Source organism: Helicoverpa armigera, chromosome 21 (assembly GCF_030705265.1).
Source record: "Helicoverpa armigera isolate CAAS_96S chromosome 21, ASM3070526v1, whole genome shotgun sequence".
Taxonomy (NCBI): Eukaryota; Metazoa; Arthropoda; class Insecta; order Lepidoptera; family Noctuidae; genus Helicoverpa; species Helicoverpa armigera.
Window position 1 is genome coordinate 2,581,098 of NC_087140.1, and position 20,520 is coordinate 2,601,617.

General features: G+C 34.6%; 2 protein-coding genes across 3 annotated transcripts; one reads left to right on the plus strand and one right to left on the minus strand.

Annotated features, from left to right (window-relative positions):
- Positions 1-326: 326 nt before the first annotated feature.
- Positions 327-5,788, plus strand: LOC135118376 (uncharacterized). Its single transcript, XM_064040217.1, has 4 exons — positions 327-407; positions 862-1,039; positions 1,971-2,071; positions 4,488-5,788. Exons 1-4 carry the CDS (start codon positions 374-376, stop codon positions 4,544-4,546), a joined length of 372 nt encoding a protein of 123 aa, XP_063896287.1. The 5' UTR covers positions 327-373; the 3' UTR covers positions 4,547-5,788.
- A 3,561-nt stretch (positions 5,789-9,349) lies between these two features.
- On the minus strand, positions 9,350-15,105 carry LOC110375921 (cecropin-D-like). Of its 2 annotated transcripts, none has more exons than XM_064040219.1 (2): positions 14,958-15,105; positions 9,350-9,998 (listed from the first exon to the last, which is right to left on the minus strand). In XM_064040219.1, the coding sequence occupies exons 1-2, from the start codon at positions 15,048-15,050 to the stop codon at positions 9,891-9,893; spliced, it is 201 nt and encodes a 66-aa protein (XP_063896289.1). In that variant the 5' UTR covers positions 15,051-15,105; the 3' UTR covers positions 9,350-9,890. The 2 variants fall into 2 exon arrangements, 1 of the variants encoding a protein (XP_063896289.1); XR_010277543.1 differs by lacking the exon at positions 9,350-9,998 and adding an exon at positions 14,269-14,462 and having other exon boundaries at positions 14,958-15,099.
- Positions 15,106-20,520: the final 5,415 nt, after the last annotated feature.

Consider the following 20,520-nt stretch of genomic DNA (forward strand, 5'->3'; position numbering starts at 1 on the left):
AAAATGTCTGGAACTAATTCAAGTTACGATTTCACAAACACTTATCTGAAGAAATATTTCGATTTATCCTTGAGTTTTAAATAGGCGGATTTAAAAAAAAACTGACATCAGGTTTTGCCAGGTGATTAATCCTGTAGCTCACTCGATAAGAAGAAATATCAAAAAAATTTAAAGGCACTGCTTAGAAAATGGCAGACTATAAAACTCCGATTCCCTAATGAACAATAAATTGCAGTTCTAATCCTACTCAATTAAAATCATTAGCTAATGAGTAATTAATTTCACTAATTGCTCTAAGATTAACGATATTTTTGTTCAAGTAGTATAAGTGATTGGTATTATGAGGTTTTATTGTTTTTTTCTTTAAGACGTCATGTTTGTTTTTGCTGAAATTATTATTTTGATTGGTGAGTATGAAATTTATACAAGGTATTCCAAAGATGGTTATTTCAGTCTCATTAAATAAAGGAATTAAACATTATTTTAGATATTAATGAAAAATGTTTTACAGTAAAGATTTTTGAATGGTATCTGCAAATATTGCAAAGACGGCACAAGACGGCTGGCAGGAGCTGGATGCGAGTAGCCGAAAATCGATCTCAGTGGCGTGCACTTGGAGAGGCCTATGTCCAGCAGTGGACTGCGATGGGCTGATGATGATCTGCAAATATTATGACCACTATATTTGATGGCAGATCAGTATTCTTTATTGACGGATGATTAGTATAGAGATAGGTCCCTTGAATAATAGATATGTGGGTATGCGAAATATTTGAAATACAACACAACAGAAGTAAATACATATTAGTATGGATATAAATAAATGCCCAGACAACAGCTTCACCAAATCCCAATTTCCAGCCTCCACAATAATATCTGGAGAACTACTAAGTGATTACGATGAAAAGACAGCACTTGGAGAAAGGACTCTACCACCGGACCTTCAAATTCAAATATATGTTAATAAAACTGATGATGACCTGCAGTTCGAAGATTGTATGAACTCATACAGTTTATGCAGGGGTTCCGCTAGACTACGGTAAGATATTCTAGTCATCATCTCCCGAGCCTTTTCCTAACTATATTGGGGTCGGCTTCCAGTCTAACCGGATGCAGCTGAGTACCAGTGTGCCACAAGGAGTAACTGCCTATCTGACCTCCTCAACCCAGTTACCCGGGTAATTCAATACCCCTTAGTTAGACTATGTAGTGTCAGACTTATTGGCTTCTGACTATCCGTAACGAGTGCCCAGGATGTTAAATGACAGCCGGCAAATACAGTTTATTGTGCCACCCGAAAACATAGTCATTGGTGTCTAAAATATACTTACAAAGTTGCGTGGGTACTTGCCTGATCTGAAATCGAACCCTCATACTTGATAGGTTTGTTCTCTACCCATTAGACCACCACGATCCCGGTAAGTTATTCTATTCCGTGCGTAATTTAAAACACAGTACTCTGCAGCATCTGTCTGTTCTATCACAATCATCATCATCGTCATCATCATCTCAGCCATAGGACGTCCACTGCTTAACAAAGGCCTCCCCCTTAAATCTCCACAGATACCTGATGGAGGCAACCTGCATCCAGCGTCTTCCTTTATAAGACCTTTTTAAGGTCGCCGGTCGTCTATCACAATAAACTCAAAAAATACTCAAGTTATACAGTATTCATCAATGAAATGATAGCTTTTACAGACTTTATATGGAGCAACTGTCTATCTGACCTTTTCAACGCATCTATCATCGCAACGCGACAGTCTTTGTAAGACTGGTTATCAGACTGTATACTTTATAAAGAATATTATAAAGTTTGTTACAAAAAAGAACATAAAGCTTATAGTTACGATAAATATGGTCTCTTTTGATTTTGACATATTATGATAAAACCTGGATGCAGACTTATATCTGAAAAGAACATAAAATAGGCTGATGCGTTTTTCTGTAACTTCAAAAACATTTATTTTCAGAGATAAAGACGGAGTATGTGCGCTTGACAGAGCGTCAGGCGTAAAGAAATCTTTCGAGTCATTTTGTGAGATGGTATATGAAAACTGCAAGAATATGAATTGTAATAACTTTTCATAACTTTCTTGTTTACTGACCTTCCAAGGTATCCGGATATAGGTACCAGTAGATTATTGAGGCCGAAGTCAATCTATGAGAAAGAAATCAATCAATAAGAAAGTAATTGGCATACGTAGTTATATACGAGTGTTGTGTGTAGTGTGTAATCTTCCTATTCATTAATGCGAAAGTTTGAAGTAAGGATCTATGATCTTTTTCACGTTAAAACTATTGATGAAAATGGATTTTGATGAACCATAGCAGCTCTATTGGTGATACTTTTATCAGCATAAGGTTTGGGCAATTTTATCCATATGCGAATAGTTGTTCCCTCGGGACGCTTGTAAAACCGCAGATATTAGCTGGTACTCCTGTAAATATAATAGCCTGTTTTGACCAATATTTTTTAACTACAAAAAAATCTGTCTTCATTGATTTTGTTAACTCGATTTCGGTATCCAATCACTGCCCACCGCTGTGACAGTGTTTGTACGTTTGTGCAAACCACACACTGAGCTTCGGAAACTAGTGGACTACTTAACGAAGTACTAACAATCGCTTTGACTCTATCAATTGTGGGAAGGCAGGGAATCGCTTGTGTAAATTGTATTGGACAACACAGGTGGGCTATTGTCGTTAGTTTGGGATAACCATTGATATACCAAAGGTGTATTAACAAAAGAAGATACTCTTAATACAGTTCTTGTCAGATAATTTGACCGCTCTGAAAACATCCTTTCTACATGGAGTCATGTATTCAATTCCTGGGACATTCCGAAATCTCATTGTGGTTTTTAAACTTCCACAAAAGCAGACTGAAGTCTACAAGTTGGCTGTGTTACACTGGGGGTGTAGCACAGCCTGCCTGGAACAGCACATAAAGCCAGGGTCCCCAAATACTGCTCAGTAGCAGACGTTGTTCCAACTCCACGTTAGAAGCTGTCGAGCGGATTTGAGACAGCTCTGACTGTATAATTTTCTCGATAAGAAAAACGATTCCTTCTGAAGTAAGTTACAAGGATAAGCTGCAGTATTGCCAGTGAATTCGTCATAGTCAAAATGGTGACCAAAATTATAAGATTGGACACTTATTCAACCACAAACTTTCTCTAACTTTCCTATACAATCCATCTTCATTTCTAGTACGGTATGTCGAAGTTACACGTCGCAATGCATATAATTACTAAAGTGCAGATCGATGTAAGCTAGTTCAGATATTCCGTAGTTAGAAACTTCGATACAGTTAGTTGGAAAATGTTCTTTATTAGTTCAGCTGTAGAGTAGGATTTTCAGTGCAAATTGTTTGAATGTTTAACGATCATCCGATCTTCGAATTCTGTAGTACATTTTTTCTGAACAATTGCATACTCTGAATGAAGTTGCTGAATAATGTTGAATGCGTTTTCGGTAAAGAATTTCAAATCGATTGAATTATGATGATTAATATGCAGTAAAGTATGCGTTTGAAGATCTAGCTTCCACCATTGGTCTCACCCACGTCCCGAAAATACCACTTCCCGCATATGGATAAAAATAGCTTAAGTATGTCCTTTTCTTAGGCTCTATAGATATGTTTATCTGTATGTCTAATTAAAATTAGTTCTGTAGTAGCCAGAGTAACTTTCGCTTTTCTATTATAATATTAGTAAAGATTACAAACACACGAAATGATTACCTTAATAAGCAAACAGGAAGTATAATAATACCACAGGATTGGGGACCAAAAGATTAACCTGCTTACGTAATAAATAAGCAACTAAGTTTCATTAACGCTCAGGATTGCCAATTAAGATTATCTGGTGATTAGAGGCCAGTCGTCGTTTCATCAGAGATAAGAACTACATTATTAACAACAGGAAGAGGGATATTAGGAACTAGCTGTTTCCCGCAGTTTTACTCTTGTCCCATGGGAACATGGGAACTACTGCCCGTACCTGGATAAAGAATAGCCTATGACAATCAGGGATAGTGCAGCTTCCCAACAATGAGAGAATTTTTCAATTTGGTTCTGTAGTTGTGAAGCATTTAGGGAAGAAATCAAACAAAAATATTTTAATCGTTTTATTACAAGTAAAGATGAGTTGATTTCCATGCTTGCAGGAGGATTGGCGATTTCAGACTTTAAAGTCCAGGTTTCCTCAGGATTTCTTCCTTCACTTTAAGGGTGCGTCTACATGGTGTAAGTAGCTTGTGCATGTTGAGGCACATGCGCAGGTTACATGCATTTTAAAAATGTGCGGATCCAGCGACTCGCGCATGAACTAAAGCAAAATACACACTCGCGTGCTCTTGTCACTTGTCACTTGCGCATGTTAACTTGCTCCAGCTACATGCACCGTGTGCACCCTTACTCAATTATAAGCTTTTTGTAGGTAATCATAACTTATTGTTTATGTTTTTATTTATAACATTTATTTCAGCGAAATGGGGCTACTTTCACGATGGACATTGTGAATTGATAGAGTTTGGACCAGCATAGGAAATAATTGTTACTATTAAATTACTTTTTAATTAATGAGACATTTTATTTGAGTGTTTTGTCTTTAAGTAGTAAGCATACAAAAATAGGATGTTCAATAAAGATCCAATAGGTTTTTCATGCGGTTACCTCCTTTAGTTAAATAAACTAACCGTCACCTTCTTTTTCTTACTTTTATTAAATACAAGCTTCTGCCAGCGGTTTCACCCGCATCGCGTGAAAACCTCTGCACGAACCCGGATAAAAAGCCTATAGCCTTCCTCGATAAATGGGCTATCTAACACCGAAATAATTGTTCAAATCGGACCAGTAGTTCCTGAGATTAGCGCGTTCAATCAAACAAACAAACAAACTCTTCAGCTTTATAATATTAGTATAGATGAATTTCATCTCTACCAATTAACCTTAGTCGTGAAAGCTTAACAAACCAAATTATCTATTTATAATACAACCATTACCAGTAAGATAATAATAATCAAAAACACTACTTAAAATATTCAACTTTTTTAATAAGCACAGAAGTTATGTTTTAAAATAAATAATTACCTACGCTTCTCTGGGCATTTAATAACGGGTACTTAAATCCCTAAAATAACTCCACGCTATACTTTAAATAGCAATTATTGGAGCGAAAATTCCATGAACCCTTTTCTAATCCCAAAAGACTTAGCAATAATGTATGTCTGAAACTTGTAGCATTAAACTAACTGGAACCGCCGAGTACATAATATCTGTATGCTAATTTGAGCGCGGCGGTGAGGCAACGAACGCAACCAAATGATAGTGATAGCTAACTTATGCATTTTCGATCACATCTACACAAACACGATAAAATTGATATTAACAAAACTTAACACATAAAATATGAGCAGCAATCTCGTACCATTGAAAGAAGACAAGGCAGTGTGTCCAGTTGGTTCTATTCTCTAAGATCTAAAACGAAAATCTTCTATTGAAAACAAATAAATAGGAAAAAGTATTTACTTTGATGTTTGCAAAGAGAAAATTCGATTTCCGATCATATTAGGTTGATAGACGTTAGCAAAACTATCTTGGATTTCAGATATCTTATTGGAATATAAGTTTTTATATCACTAAAAAAATATGTCATAATTGTAACAATATGTCTCTCCGTCTATCTTGACTAAGAAATATATACGAAAACAATGAATTTCATTTTGATACCAAAATATAATTGAAAACGCCTTGTAAATAATTAATAGCAATGCTTCTTTCAGTCAACATCGCGTGCGCTTCACCATACTCCATTCTGTAAAAAATAAAAAAAGTTGAAACGTCGCAAACTTGAGGAGCAGTCAGCTCTCAATAATGCTATTCAGGCCAATTTTTCGTTCAGGATCACCCAGCTGTTCAGACATAAGATATTATAGTACACAAGCGTTCGTACAGATAATAATTATAGGTACTGTAGAACACTTAGAAACTTTTTAGTCTATATTCGTTGTTTGGTCCCTGGCTGGACAACCATTTAAATATGTTAGAAATAGAATAGGTTTTTATATTAAAGTTGTCACTTCTCTGCCATCAGTCAATAAACGTAAAGTTAAAGTTATATCGACTGCAAGCAAGCAATACCTTCTATCTGACATTTTTGTTTCAAAAAACTCGTATCTACCATAAACTACCTTTAGATTCGAAATAAAAACAAAAAACTTTATTAAGCAATACTATGCGTAAAAAAAGAAAACTTTGATTTTCAGTATCTCATTATACCTACCTCGGAATAAGGATTTTATTAAGTTTTATTGTTCCCCTTTAAAATCCACCCGGAGTCAGATAGGAGGTATTGCTTGCTTGCAGTCGATATGCAATCTTTTATTTAAATATATAAAAGATCCCCGGTCCCTACCGCGCCACGTGCTACAGTACCTAAATATATCATCTACTTCATTCTATGGTAGAATTCTATATAGGTACATTGATTTGCGATTAGAGATTGATTTTTGAAATTAGCTTTGCATAAATTATATCCAAAACTGCGAATAGTTTGCGAAATTCTGCCAATACAGAAAGAATATTCATCTGACGCGGCCGGAGAGGGGACTGGTGGTAAGACACCCACTTTATTTACGTTATGTAGGTACATTCTTTCTGAGGCATATAAGGGTCTAATAATATATTTTTCATCCCACCATCTCGGAAAGAGTATTTTTACCCTTTGATATCTGAGCGCAAAAGCCGTTTTTATCCTCTAGAGCGGCAAAGTGATTTGAATTTAGAACATCGTGTGCAATACTCCATTTGTGACAATCTTGATAAGACTTTTCAAACAAATACATATTAAACAAATAAAATACTACTTAAAATAATTATTCAATTAATTAAGTAATTTTTATTATTGTTTTTACATAGATTTTTGACCTCGTTTAATTTAAAACTGAGTTTTCAAATTAATGAACTTTAATAGGTACTTCTTTTTAATTTGATACTCATTTGTGCGCGCCATTTTGTTTTTAAATTTCCTCGATGAGGTGGGATGAAAAGTTACGTGTTGCACTCGAGTGCAAAGATTTTTCACCTTGTGCTCTTTTGATTCCCTCGCTATCGCTCAGGATTCTAATTTTTTCTAATTATTAGTCATCAAAATTGAGCCCGCGGTTAAAAAGCAACTTTGCACTCTTGTATAACAAATAACTAATATCTATGTTTTAGTAATACTTACTGCGCCAACTATTGCAGTTTTCATATTCCATTTCACAGTAATTAGCAAACGTTTGATACTCTCCGTCGTAGTGACGAGCGCAAATGGAATTTTGTCTGAAATTAATTATGTGCTAAATTAAATTATCGGGCTATTCGTCAACTGGACACACTTGTGACCAGTCGGTAAAACTCAAAATAGAATCATTTATTATTTCGTGAAACTTAATTTATATTTTAAAGTAATGTATAAAAGAGAGAATGGCATATTTTCCCCTCAGTTTTTCACAGTTAAGTTAAATTACTAAATCTAGTATAATTTAATAATTTTATCCCTTCTTACTTATAAATCCTTGGACACATTTTGAGGAAAATAACACATCCTTTATCAATTAAGTCTGCTTTCCTGAATACAGTTTTCTTTGGATAATAGAGAACCTTCCATGGTCTTTTATGTTCTTTATTTACGTAGCTAGAAGACCCTTGAACAGATACTGCCATTAGAACTGGAACAAAAATATCATTAAATATAATTGACTAGCGACCCGCCCTGGCAGTCCTTGGCAGTCGTTACGGGTAGTCAGAAGCCAGTAAGTCTGACACCAGTCTAACCAAGGGGTATTGGTTGAGGAGGTCAGATAGGGCAGTCGCTCCTTGTAAAGCACTGGTACTCAGCTACATCCGGTTAGACTGGAAGCCGACCCCAACATAGTTGTGAAAAAGGCTCGAAGGATGATGACCCGCTCCGGCTTCGCAAGGGATAACATTATTTCCTCACAATTTAATGTATGTTGTTATACACATAAACCTTTCTCTTTAATCACTCTATCTATTTCAAACACCACATGAAAATCGGTTGCGTAGTTTTAAAGATTTAAGCGTACAAAGGGACATAGGGATATGGGGTCAGAAAAAGCGACTTTGTTTTACTACGTAGTGATAACTTAAAAAACAGTATGGTAGTGTATAGTGTAAAAGCTGTGTTTATTATTTTAGAATAAGAATAATTTTATTTTGCGTCCATAATATATTCGCTTGGATACTGGGTTGAGCATGTCAGACAAGCAGTCGCTCCATGTAAAACACAGGGACTTACAATCGATCCGAACATAATTAGGTAAAATCTAGTCAGAATATTATTTTGACACGACACATATTTATTTATTCCGCACGAATATGGCAAAAAGGCTTTACTGAATTACCATAAAAAAATATGAAACTACATTATGACTACAGAAAATAACAACGTGGTAACTGGATTGAAATAATTTGTACTCTGCCAAAACAAAGTAAACCAATTTCAGGTTTATATTATAATATCAAAATGTTCTCTCAATAAAATATTATTGTATATAGCCGTTTTCCCGCGGTTTCACTCGCGTAACGTAGCAACTACTGCCCGTACCGGGATAAAATATAGCTTATGTTACTTGGGAAGAGTGTAGCTTATAAACAGTGAAAGAATTTTTCAAATCGGTTCAGTAGTTTCGGAGATTTGAGGGTACAAACAAGAAACTATTTTTTTTATTTTTTATTATATTATTATACATTACTTACATAGTAAAAACAATGTTACACTGTAGTGTAACATTATTTTAGGCACGTCTGTTTCCAGTTATTTCTTCGTTTTATTACTACACACACTTTCAATGTAGAAACTTCAGTCGTAAAACTTATGTAAGAGAAACTCTTATCTTTACAGCGTTCCGTTATAATTATTATTATTTCAAGATTGTAGACGCAAATATTATTTTGTTTAAAATTTTATTAATTGGTGTGTGCAAGTGTTTTTTTTTTGTAAATGAAATAGGTAAATTACTTATTTCAAACTATGTCATTAGTTTTGACGTGAGGAATATACAGAAGGATAATTGCTAAGTACTTTCGTAGTTAGTCACGACTACATTTTTTTTATATTATTATATAAAAATATTTATTTGTACACGACGATAACCGTAAAGGTAAACCAATTTGTTTTCCGATAAAGTTAATCCCATACAAGATTTATAAACATAAATCAACCATGTAATTTCACATCTAGACTTTTATGTATTTTAATTTTATGTTCTAGTCACAACAAAAATCGTGTGGTGGTGATCTATTGTCAGAAAATCATCACAAATAAATAAATAGACAACAAAGTTACTTGTAAGAATACTTTAATTTCATAGCTATTTTATAATTAAAAACTATTTATATTTTGACACAATATTTTTCAAAAAAATATTTTTGGTGAATGTCTTATGTTGAACTAACCTATTTGAATTTCTATTTTATTTAAAATATTAATAATCCAATAACATAGACGCAGTCCTTTTGAAAATCAATGGAGAGGGAAATGGGTTCAAAAGTAGATGGCCAACGACTGAGATGATGATGATATTTATAAGATGACTTTTCAACTTCTAACTGGTTTGGTCTTTTGTCAGAAGAGGACCTACTATGGCTGATATGATGTTGCTGTGATAGTCAGGTGACTTTCCTGGTCGTTTTTTTATCAATGTTGGAAACCTTTGTTCACTATTGGACATCCTCTGTCTTAGGTAATATAAGATTACTTTTCTACTTCTAACTGGCCGTTTTGAAAACCAGGGTTATAATATATGTGGTTTTAACATTCATTCGGAACAGATATGGACCTCCTATGACTAAGGTGATGATGATGATTTGATTGGCTTATATCCTAATCTTTTTCTTCCGAGCTGTCGTATAGCCCCTTAGCTTTGGTGAGAACGTCGACAGCAGGACCAGCGCTGATGATAGCGTCGCGGACCCTTTGTCCTGCTCCTTCCTGGAAAATAAGGATGATAGATATTAAGAAACTGTGCTAATAGTCCCTTATTAATGTAAAAGTAACTCTATCGAAGCATGAAGCTATCACCATAAAACGGTGGAACCCATTGAGATAGATATAATGTATATTCTTTAATGTGTACACCATTTTTTTCTTGGTATTTAAATGAAACAAAAACATTAACAGCCTGACTACAAAAACTTAAACATCTGTTGAACACTTGTCTAAAAAAAAGGGCGGTTTTAAAATTTAAACTTAAATGAGATAGAATTTGATACCCAGGAGACGGACGTAAGCTATATGTCTGGTGATGCGACTAGATTCTCTAGGATGACGGTAAAATCGTGGGATAATCAACAAAATAATAATTAGTTCTTCTAAAAATAAGGTTAAAAACAGTGTAAAAAATGCTATGATGTGAAAAAAGACAAGTAAAAACACTTACAAGTTCCTTAAAGAAATCCCATGCTGTTGCCGTCGACACAAGAACCAAACAAACACACAGGAATAGTACAATTTTGGAATTCATTTTTTGAAAATATTTTCGAACTTGGCTGACACTACCGTGCTCCCACGTTCTGTAGCTCTTAAAGCTTAGAACTGTAGTGATATTGCGAAAGTTGAGGACTTATATACTACCTTGAATAACTTACTTATAATGTATACCATCATTAAACAACGAAGAAAGAACTTTAATGCCAAAGAAGATTGAACCTTATGGCTGAGAGAGAAGTTAGATTTTTCCTTGTTACAGTCACGTTAATGGAAAATGATATTAAAATTAATGTAGGTAAGTGTTCTTTTGCAATGTTTGTTTGTTTGATAAGGTGAGTAACCAATGAATGGTTGCTCAAACGGGGAGTCCCTGTAGTAGGCGCGATAAAATTATATTTGACTAGCCGTATTCCCGCGGTCTCACCCGCATCCCGTGGGAACTACTGCCGGTACCCGGATAAATTATAGCCTATGTTAGTCGCAGATAACGTAGCTTTTTAATTGTGAAAGAATTTTTTTAATCGGTCAAGAAGTTTTTTAGTTTATACATTACAAACAAACGAACTAAGTTTTCCTCTTTCTAATATTAAAATTAGTATAGACAAAAAATCGGGAATATACCTCGTAGAAAGAATAAGTAATTTTCTGACTGTTGCAACTCAGATCTTTAAGATACAGGCTGTAGCCTAGGTTATTTAAATTATTTTAGTAATTCTTTTTGAAGAATAAATATATTTTCAAAAAAACTGAATATTCATCATCTGCCTAGCCTTTTCCTAACTGCTTATATTGGAGTTGGCTTCCAGTCTAACCTGATGCAGATGAGTAGACACCAATTTCTTACATGGAGCTACTGCCTATTTGACGTCCTCAATCCAGTTGCCATGGCAACCGTATATATCTACCTAGAGAGATAGGTTGTCAGACTTCCTGGCTTCAAACAACCCATAACAGCTTCCAGGCATGTTCAAATTATGTTTTGACAGTTTATTACTCTATATAAATATGCCTATGTGATAAATGTTATAATATTTTATTAGTAGGCTATCGGGAGTCAGCCGGGATGATAAGTGATAATTTATAGCACGGTTTAGGGACTTCCCTTTAATTACTGTACTGTTTTATTTTTATTTTGGATCCTCTCTTTCATTTGAAGGGACCTTTATGCTACTTGTTTAAAAATCCTTTGTTTGCTGTATAATAACGAACATTGAATTGAAATGCTTTTTTTGTTTGTACTGTAAAGGCTGCGAAACTACTGAATAGATTGGAAAAAGATTTTTTTTACTCTAGCTCAAATAACATAGGTTGTATTGTCCTGGTACAGGAAGAAGTTTCCTCTATATGTAGGTGAAACCGCGGGGAAATAGCTAGTTTGTAGTAAAACGGCTGATCGACATGAAAATTGACATGATATTTTTTGTGAAGGCAGACTAAAAAACTAAGAAATATTTTTTACTAGAGAGAGCCTAATTTAAGAAAAGTCCCGTACAGAGTGAATCATCACTTTAATAAAAATATATATTATATTCTTTTAAAATACTCTTTCATAGTCGAGTAACGAAACCACAATTATTATATTAAATCATCTACATACATACAATGGGAGAAAAAACGCAATTTCTTTGTTTGAGACTTTAACTCTTCTTTTTTAAAGAAAATTCCCCTTTACTATAGACGGGGAATAGTGGTTAAATAATTATGTTTAGTTTATCAGGAAAATCATTGAATAAATGGATAGGTTTCGAACTTATTAATTAGAAGTAACTATAAGTAACTATATAGTATGTATTATCAATGTTATGTATTTACAATGTTTGTGTTGATATAGGTGTAATTAATTAATCATCTATACTCTGTATTAATCTAATGAACACCTAGCATGGTTTGTTGTTTCTTATTTATTTATTTACAAATTTTTGTACACACACATAATAAAGAAAGATGACAGGAAAGAAAGAATTTACAAAGGTAATGCTTATTTTTAAAGAAATCTCTTTCAGTTTCTTGTTACTGTTACAGCCTTTTTATCGTCCCACTACTGGGCTGCGGCCTCCTCTCACACGGAGAAGGATTGAGCATTAATCACCACGCTTGCTCAATGCGGGTTACTGATTTCAGACTGTAGTATAGTCCAGGTTTCCTCAAGATGTTTTCCTTCACCTTTTTATCAGCCATTGGTGTCCAAGATATACTTAGTACATACTAGTACTTAGTATGTACATACCTTTAAACTTAGAAAAGTTGCATTGGTACTTGCCTGTACTGGAATCGAACCCAGACCCTAATACTCGAGAGGTTGGTTCTTTCTTGACCACTTTCTTGTGGTGATATTTTTTGGATTCCTAGATACCCACAAGTCTTATATTGCACAATAAAACTTATTTTCCTTCTTTTTTTATAAGTCATACGTTTGCACGTTCATAATCTGTCATTCCATGAATGCCAAGCCTGCGATTTGTTTGCAGACGATTGGAAGACGATACTGTTGGTATCTCTAGAGTACTGAGAGATAAGTGTGTATACTTATGATTCTTTTTTAATCTTCAAAGAAATGTAACTGGCCACTGGCCGTTTTTATTTATAATTAGAGAAGCAACTTTATATTGTTGTAAAACGGGACTATGTGAGGAAGATTTTACTGTACAGGCTGTATCTCATGAACCATTATAGTTAGATAGGGAATTAACATTTTCACAAATAGCAACAATTAAGTATTAAAAATAGACTGTATAAAATTGTTGTTCTAAGATGATGTATTATTGCTGTAACAATAAAATGGATACCTAATGCCCGAGTCCGACTCGCACTTCGCCTAATTTGTATAATACTTTATTTAGCTTACAATCCTTTGAATTTACAAAAAAAAACTCATAGAACCAAAAAACTAAAACACTAAGACAAACGAAGTTTTGCCTAAAAACCAGTTTTTCCAACACGTTTTTCTGACAAGCGTTAACGGGGAAAACCAAATGTTCTCAAAGGAAAGCTCGTATTTTGTGAACGGTCCATTGAGTTTCCAAGTTTTTCCAGTACTACGTTTTAAAATGCTGCTAACGGTTGGAAGTTTTCGTGTGAAAGTTCACGCCTCGTAACTATGCAATTCTTAAGATAGCCATTTTTATACTTACACATCATCCTCGGAGCCTTTTTCCCAACTATGTTGCGGTTGGCTTCCAGTCTAACCGAATTCAGCTGAGTATCAGTGCTTTACAAGAAGCGACTGCCTATCTGACCTCCTTTACCCAGTTACTCGGGCAACCCAATACCCTTTGGTTAGACTGGTGTAAGACTTACTGGCTTCTGACTACCCGTAACGACTGCCAAGGATTTACAATTACAGCCGGACCTAAAATTTAACGTGCCATCCGAAACACAGTCATTGGTGTCTAAGATATACTTAGAAAGTACATACAAACTGAGAAAAGTTGCATTGGTACTTGCCTGACCTGGAATCGAACCCGCGCCCTCATACTTGAGAGGTTGGTTCTTTACCCACTAGGCCACCAAGATACCACGACATTTATTCGTGGATAGGTACAGATATATTGTCAAAAACTTATCATGAAAACACTTCTCAAATGGCTTACTGCAGAATTTCCAATGTGTGTTCATTTATTAAGTACCTCTTGTATATTGTACAACAGCGGACTTAGCGCCTTAGGCGTTTTAGATCAGTCTACCTTTGGATGGTGAAGAAATCAGAAGCCAGTTTATTTCTGAGTAAAATTATTAGCTCTTTCAATTTCAATATCAGAAGAATAAAAAACTATTTAATTTTCATACATTTATTTTTTAACTTTGATACAATATCACTTTTGACAATGATACTTCAATATGAAATAGTTCATATTGTAAAGGTTTTAAGAACTATTATCCTTTGGCAATCGCAGCAGTTTTGGCAACCACGTCCACGGCCGGGGCAGCGCTTATGACTGCATCACGAACTCGACGGCCCATGTCCTCCTGAATGCAGAAATAAGATCAATGAATGCGTAATCAGAAAGTCTGGCAACTCTTCTTACCAGGGGGTATCGAGTTGCCAGGGTAACTGGGTTGAGGAGGTCAGAGGTCAGTCGCTCCGCAACCAAACCATAGTTGGGGAACGGCTAAGCAGATGATAATGATGGTCACAACAAAAAAAAACTTTCCTTTTCTAAATAAAATATCACATGAATTTTCAAGACTAGCTCAGTCAAAAAGTAGGTACACTGTGTAATATTAAATATATGGTCGGATTTCTACCAATGTATCTTTCATTGTGTTTAATTACTCTAAAATCTCCGAAACAACTGAGCTGCCTTGGAAAATTCTTTCACTGTTTGGAAGCTAAACTGTAACAATAGCTACATTTTATCCGGGTACAGAAAGCACTTACCTTAACACGCCGGCACAACCACGGAAAAAACATAACTAGTAGGTAAACAATAAAACAATTTACAAACAAAAAAAATAACTTACCAAATCCTTAAAGAAGTTACCAGGAGCTGCGTTCACAGTGGACAAGGCCAGGAAACAGGCGAAGACGAAGAACAAAACTTTACCAAAATTCATGATGATGGAGTATTTCTACCGATATTCCTTTATTATAGAAAGTCGCAACACTGTAACTTGTTAGGGAATGCTTTGTGAAATGAGGCGGGAACGTATTTATAGAAATAGAGGCTGGGTTAGGGCTGTCATCTTAATGTCTTAGGGCGTTGAAGATGCGTAGTCAAATGCATAGCTTTTTTGTTGCAACCAAAGCGAGCGTAATAACTCATCTTTCTATGTAGCCTTTTTTCCTTACTCTAACTACGATGCAACTGGGTACCAGTGTGTTAGAAAGAGCGACTGCCTATGTCACCTCCTCAATCCAGTTACTGTCAACCCAATACCCTTTGGTGAGTCTGGTTGTCTGACTTAGTGGATTCTGACTACCCGCAAAATCCTACTTGAAACTCGTACTAATATTGTAAACTTGAAAGTTTGTGAGAATGTAGTAATCTAGAAACTATAGACGTTTTTTTTTTTATTTTTCCTTCACGCAAAAATGGCTGGACAGATTTGGTTGGGTATGTAGTTGGGTGATACCCTGGATTAACATACAGGCTACTTTTTATCATAAAATACTATATTGCTTTGTGGTTTCTGAGGAATTTTACACTTAAAATTCAATTGCATGTGTATTGTTATAAATATTGATGTTTGGTTTCTTCCGTCAAATATTTCAGCGAGAAATACAAACGAAAAACAAATAAAAACTCCATGAGAGTAACAACCCTACGCTAATGTGAAAAGGGACTTTCCTTAGCCTTACTAAAGGAAATTGAGATAGGTATGTGTAAATATGTAAGTTCAATGAATAATATTCAAATAGGTCAGTTATACAATTTTGTAGTAACTATATAACAGTATCGTAGCCAACTTTTACCAGCAGATTCAGCTGCGTCCTTTGGGAACAAAAAAAAAGGAACCAATAGCCTCCTTCGATAAATGGGCTATTTCTCACTGAAAGATTTTTCCAAATCAGTCCATTAGTACCTGAGATTATCGTGAACATATCAACAAACTCTACAGCTTTTCCTTTTTTTTAGATGGTTGATTTTTACATACAAAAATATCTGTTATTGGGGATAATTTTTACAATCGTGTTTTTGGGTACAAACCAGTCTGTTCATTAACTTGTAAACTTCTAACCTACATGGTATATCATTCTAAGATAAAGTACCGCGGTAGAAGCGCCTAGCCGCGTTTAGATCAACTATTGCTTTAAGTTTTAATGTAGGCGTTTCATTTCTGAAAATTGCACCGTATTTTAAATCAACTTTCCGAAAATAGGAAGGAGGAAATGAATGTATTTTCACTGATTACTCAAGATCAAGACGCTTTTGTTTAATAGGATAAACTTTCCAGGTGGTCCCATTGTAATCAGTTCAGAATCTGATAATGGAAATATGTGGGGAGCTTTTGTGAGTTGCAGCCATGCAGTCCTTACTTTTTTTACTCATCTGTGTTCTCAGCTTTTTCAGGCTAGACTAGTAAATAAGTAAGAATGATGTAGTAAATAATTAAGTAAAAATTACGATGACGAAACCGTAGTGCCTATCATCCCATTCAGGCACTAGAGCATCTTTGAAGAATGAACCTAAAATACCACAATTTATTTTCATAATATGAAATAGGATTTCATATTTTTATCATCTGTCAGATTAAAATCAGTGCTCGTAATATTTCGCTAAAGGGAATTACTAATTAAACTTAACGAACCGAAGGGAAGCGGCCGCCATGCTGTTATAATATAAATTAAGAAAATCTGCAAACGGAAGACTAAACAGTCAGCCGACAGTTGCAATTTTTTTTTTAAAGAAAATCATGTCTTTCTGTCACAGTTTAGTGCGCAGGTTCGATTAAAGGTCATTCAAGTACCAATGCAACTTTTCTTAGTTTGTATGTACTTTTTAAGTACCTATATCTTAGATACCAATGAATGTGATTCGGAGGACACGTTATATGATTGATATGATTGATAGGTTACCTGGGTAACTGGGTGGAAAGGTCAGATAGGCAGTCGCTCCTTGTAAAACACTCGTACTCAGCTGCATCTGGTTAGACTGGAAGTCGAAGTCAAAGTCAAAGTCAAAGTCAAAGTCAAAGTCAAATCATTTATTTCACTTAGGCTTTCACAAGCACTTATGAACGTCAAAAAATATAAATAAAGTTGATTCTAGTTGCCCATTCCAAAAGTAGCTTCCTATGGAGAAGAACGGGCAAGAAACTCCTCCTCGACCGACCGACTCGAAACTCGACCTCAATATAATAGGCTAGGGAGATGATGATGATTCCAGTCACAGTTTTCAGTAGGTCTGATAACGGCTAAATACCCTATCTTAGTAATGTGCATACTACCATTCATCTTCATACTGATTTACGAGCCCAAACAAACTATCGGCCGACTAAAAGTTTGCAGTATGCGGCACTCTAAGGAAGCTTATTATTATACGTTGATAATAATATATTTTAATAAATTCTGTATCTATGTTGGCTGTAATAATTATTATCTCTGAGGCTAGCTTTAAGTATGTGATTTTCTTCTATATTGATATCATTTTCTGGTAGGTATATGTAATGAAGTAAAACTTGCCGAGATACTTACATGACTAAGAACATACTAAAGATAATGTTTGTTTTCCGTTATTGGATTGTATGTTTATATTTATTTTGTTTCAAATGTTACTTATTTCTTTCAGAAGAGATCCTAGGAGGGACTGCAGTTTTCCCTCGGTTTCACCCGCGTCCTATGGGAACTGCTGCTTGTGACGTAATAAAAATATAGCCTTTGTTACTCGGGAAGAGTGTAGCTTTCCAACCGTGATAGATTTTTTCAAACTGTTGCGTTAATTTCGGAGCCTCTTGGGTACAAACAAACAAAACACAAAAGTGTACTATCTATTATGTATCTAATAGATCAGGGATACTAAAGTAAGCGTGTTGGATTATCCTTTCAGTATAATCATGGGTTGAATTATTAATTACAACTGAAATAGTTCGAGTAAAACTAAGATCATATAGAGTTAGTTATAAGTAGCTACTTATATCTAAGTTAATTTCCTGGCACGAGCCAACTTAATGAAATACTTATTCCTATGGGAGATGCCTCTAATATCTAGATACTCTGTGGTCTGTATTCTGAATATATTCGAGTAAAAACTTATCTGGAAAGATATTAGCTAATAGTCGTACTTATAGAGTTGGAATTATTTCTTCAGTAGACTTTATCTCAAAAATTACTGGACGGATGTCAGTGTCAGATGACTCATTCATCGAGGAAAGCTTTTTATCGGGGTATGTAAATGTTACTTCCGAAAGTTGCTACCTTATCATAATTTTACCAACATCGGTTCAGACGTTTTTTTGCCCAGGTAACTGGGTTAAGGAGGTCAGATAGGCAGTCGCTTCTTGTAAAGCACTGGTACTCAGCTGAATCCGGTTAGACTGGAAGCCGACCCCAACATAGTTTGGGAAAAAGGCTCGGAGGATGATCGGTTCAGACGTTTTACCTAATTTAGCAAAAGTGATAGATAAGCCGCTATAAATACATTTCAGCTACTGTTTACAGTCAATGACCATTTCATTTAACTAATCTTCTCAATAAAGTACATAACAATTTGTTAATGCTAAAATGAACTCCATTCTAGTATCAACAAGACACATTATTCAAAATCCTTTATCTATAAACCGTGTCAAACTGACGTTAAATACGTAATAACTTGCAAATCCTAAAATGAACTCTATTTGTGTATAATAAGACACTAAATTCAATAGCACAATATATTGAATGCGTTGTAATTATTATTTAACATAAACAAATAATGATAAAACTCAAAACATTGATAACGGTATATCCCCGGTTCCTAACACTTTATATCCCACCAAAAACATTGAATGTAAAAAAAAAGCCAATCCTCTACGCAATTCCTCCACAGTAAAAAGTTTTGAGATCGCATAGAAGCCAAGTCCTGTTCAACATTATTTGTAATAATAAATCAATATTTTGTGACTATATCAATAGTTTCGTTCACTTTACAATAATATTGACTTGGCCATGAGCACAATAAACTACAAATATAATACAGCATATCTTGGAGAGGTGAAAGTCAAACATGAAGTTTAAAATCAAATAATTAAATACTTTTAGTTTATTCGATTGTTACTAAATGACCGACAGTGAGTATCATCCAACATCAATGAACTGCACATGTACTATGGCGCATGTTTAGTCCATGGTGATCTCAAATTCCAATCAGTCCAATCGTAAAATCATGTCCATAATATATATTTATCAATTCAACACATTATTTCAAGGAGCGACTTTTAACTTGTGCTCATGGCCAAGACAATATTATTGTAATGTGAACAAAACTATTGATATTATAGTCACAAAATATTGATTTATTATTACAAATAATGTTGAACAGGACTTGGCTTCTATGCGATCTCAAAACTTTTTACTGTGGAGGAATTGCGTAGAGGATTGGCTTTTTTTTTACATTCAATGTTTTTGGTGGGATCTAATTTATTTTTTGTAGGTCTCTTTCTTCTCTAAGTATATAACAAATTAAATAAACTTACATGCAAGTAACTAAATATATAACAAACTAAATATTTACACCTAAAGTAGCACGTAAACAACATTTTTTTTAACTAAAACATTTCGAATTCTTGAATCGAATATCTTTTAGAATAAAAGAGATCTATTTCAGAGGTAAATGGCGCTATCACATGAAATTATTTGTTTTTTTTTTTTTAAGTACTACTTATACTAAGCTATGTAACGAAACCATAGCGCGATTTAGACCAGAACAACGCCATCTATCGAGCGAGCATGCAGTATTTATTGCACTGCATTAATATGAAAGATTTTATCTGGATTTTATGATTATTCATTTCATTTTAACCTAGCTTTTTTATTCATATGTATGTATATTTAAAACATAATAACAATAGTGGTATATTTTATTACGTAACAATAAAACAAATAGTAAAATTTTGTACATAAATAAATAACAAAGTTATCAATGCAGTCAAAATTCATACACAATGTTCTTGAAAAACCGCAAATATAAATTTGTTTCCTATTTTTTTTTAAGTTTTAAGGTTTTTATAATTTTCCCTTTATATGTAGCTAATAACCTATCTTGGTGCCAAATTTGAAGGTTCTAAGTTTGCTAGAAGTACCTTAGACTTTTGATGATCGGTCAGTGAGTGAGTCAGTGACAAAATGGTGTAACTTTGATCGCTCATAACTCGTAAACTATTTATTCAAATGTATGTAATTTTGAGACTGAGCTTGTTTTAATACTTACTCTTGGTCATCGAAAACTTAAACTCTTAGCTTTGTTCACATGGAAGATACAGGGGGCTGAAATAGCCGCGAAACGCTTCGAGAAAAGATAGTTCGGCCGTGCCCGTTTTGCTCGAGTCTTGGCTGGGGCACTGCCGTGCCCTCAGATTAATTGACCTATGACATTATAAAAGGCAATTA

Coding starts and splice junctions, on each gene's coding strand:
- LOC135118376 (XM_064040217.1), top strand. CDS start 374: ATGTTTGTTTTTGCTGAAATTATTATTTTGATTG. Junction 408..861: donor TGAAATTATTATTTTGATTG/GTGAGTATGAAA, acceptor CCCAATTTCCAG/CCTCCACAATAATATCTGGA. Junction 2,072..4,487: donor AAACTGCAAGAATATGAATT/GTAATAACTTTT, acceptor CATTTATTTCAG/CGAAATGGGGCTACTTTCAC.
- LOC110375921 (XM_064040219.1), bottom strand. CDS start 15,050: ATGAATTTTGGTAAAGTTTTGTTCTTCGTCTTCGCCTGTTTCCTGGCC. Junction 9,999..14,957: donor GTAACTTCTTTAAGGATTTG/GTAAGTTATTTT, acceptor CTTATTTTCCAG/GAAGGAGCAGGACAAAGGGT.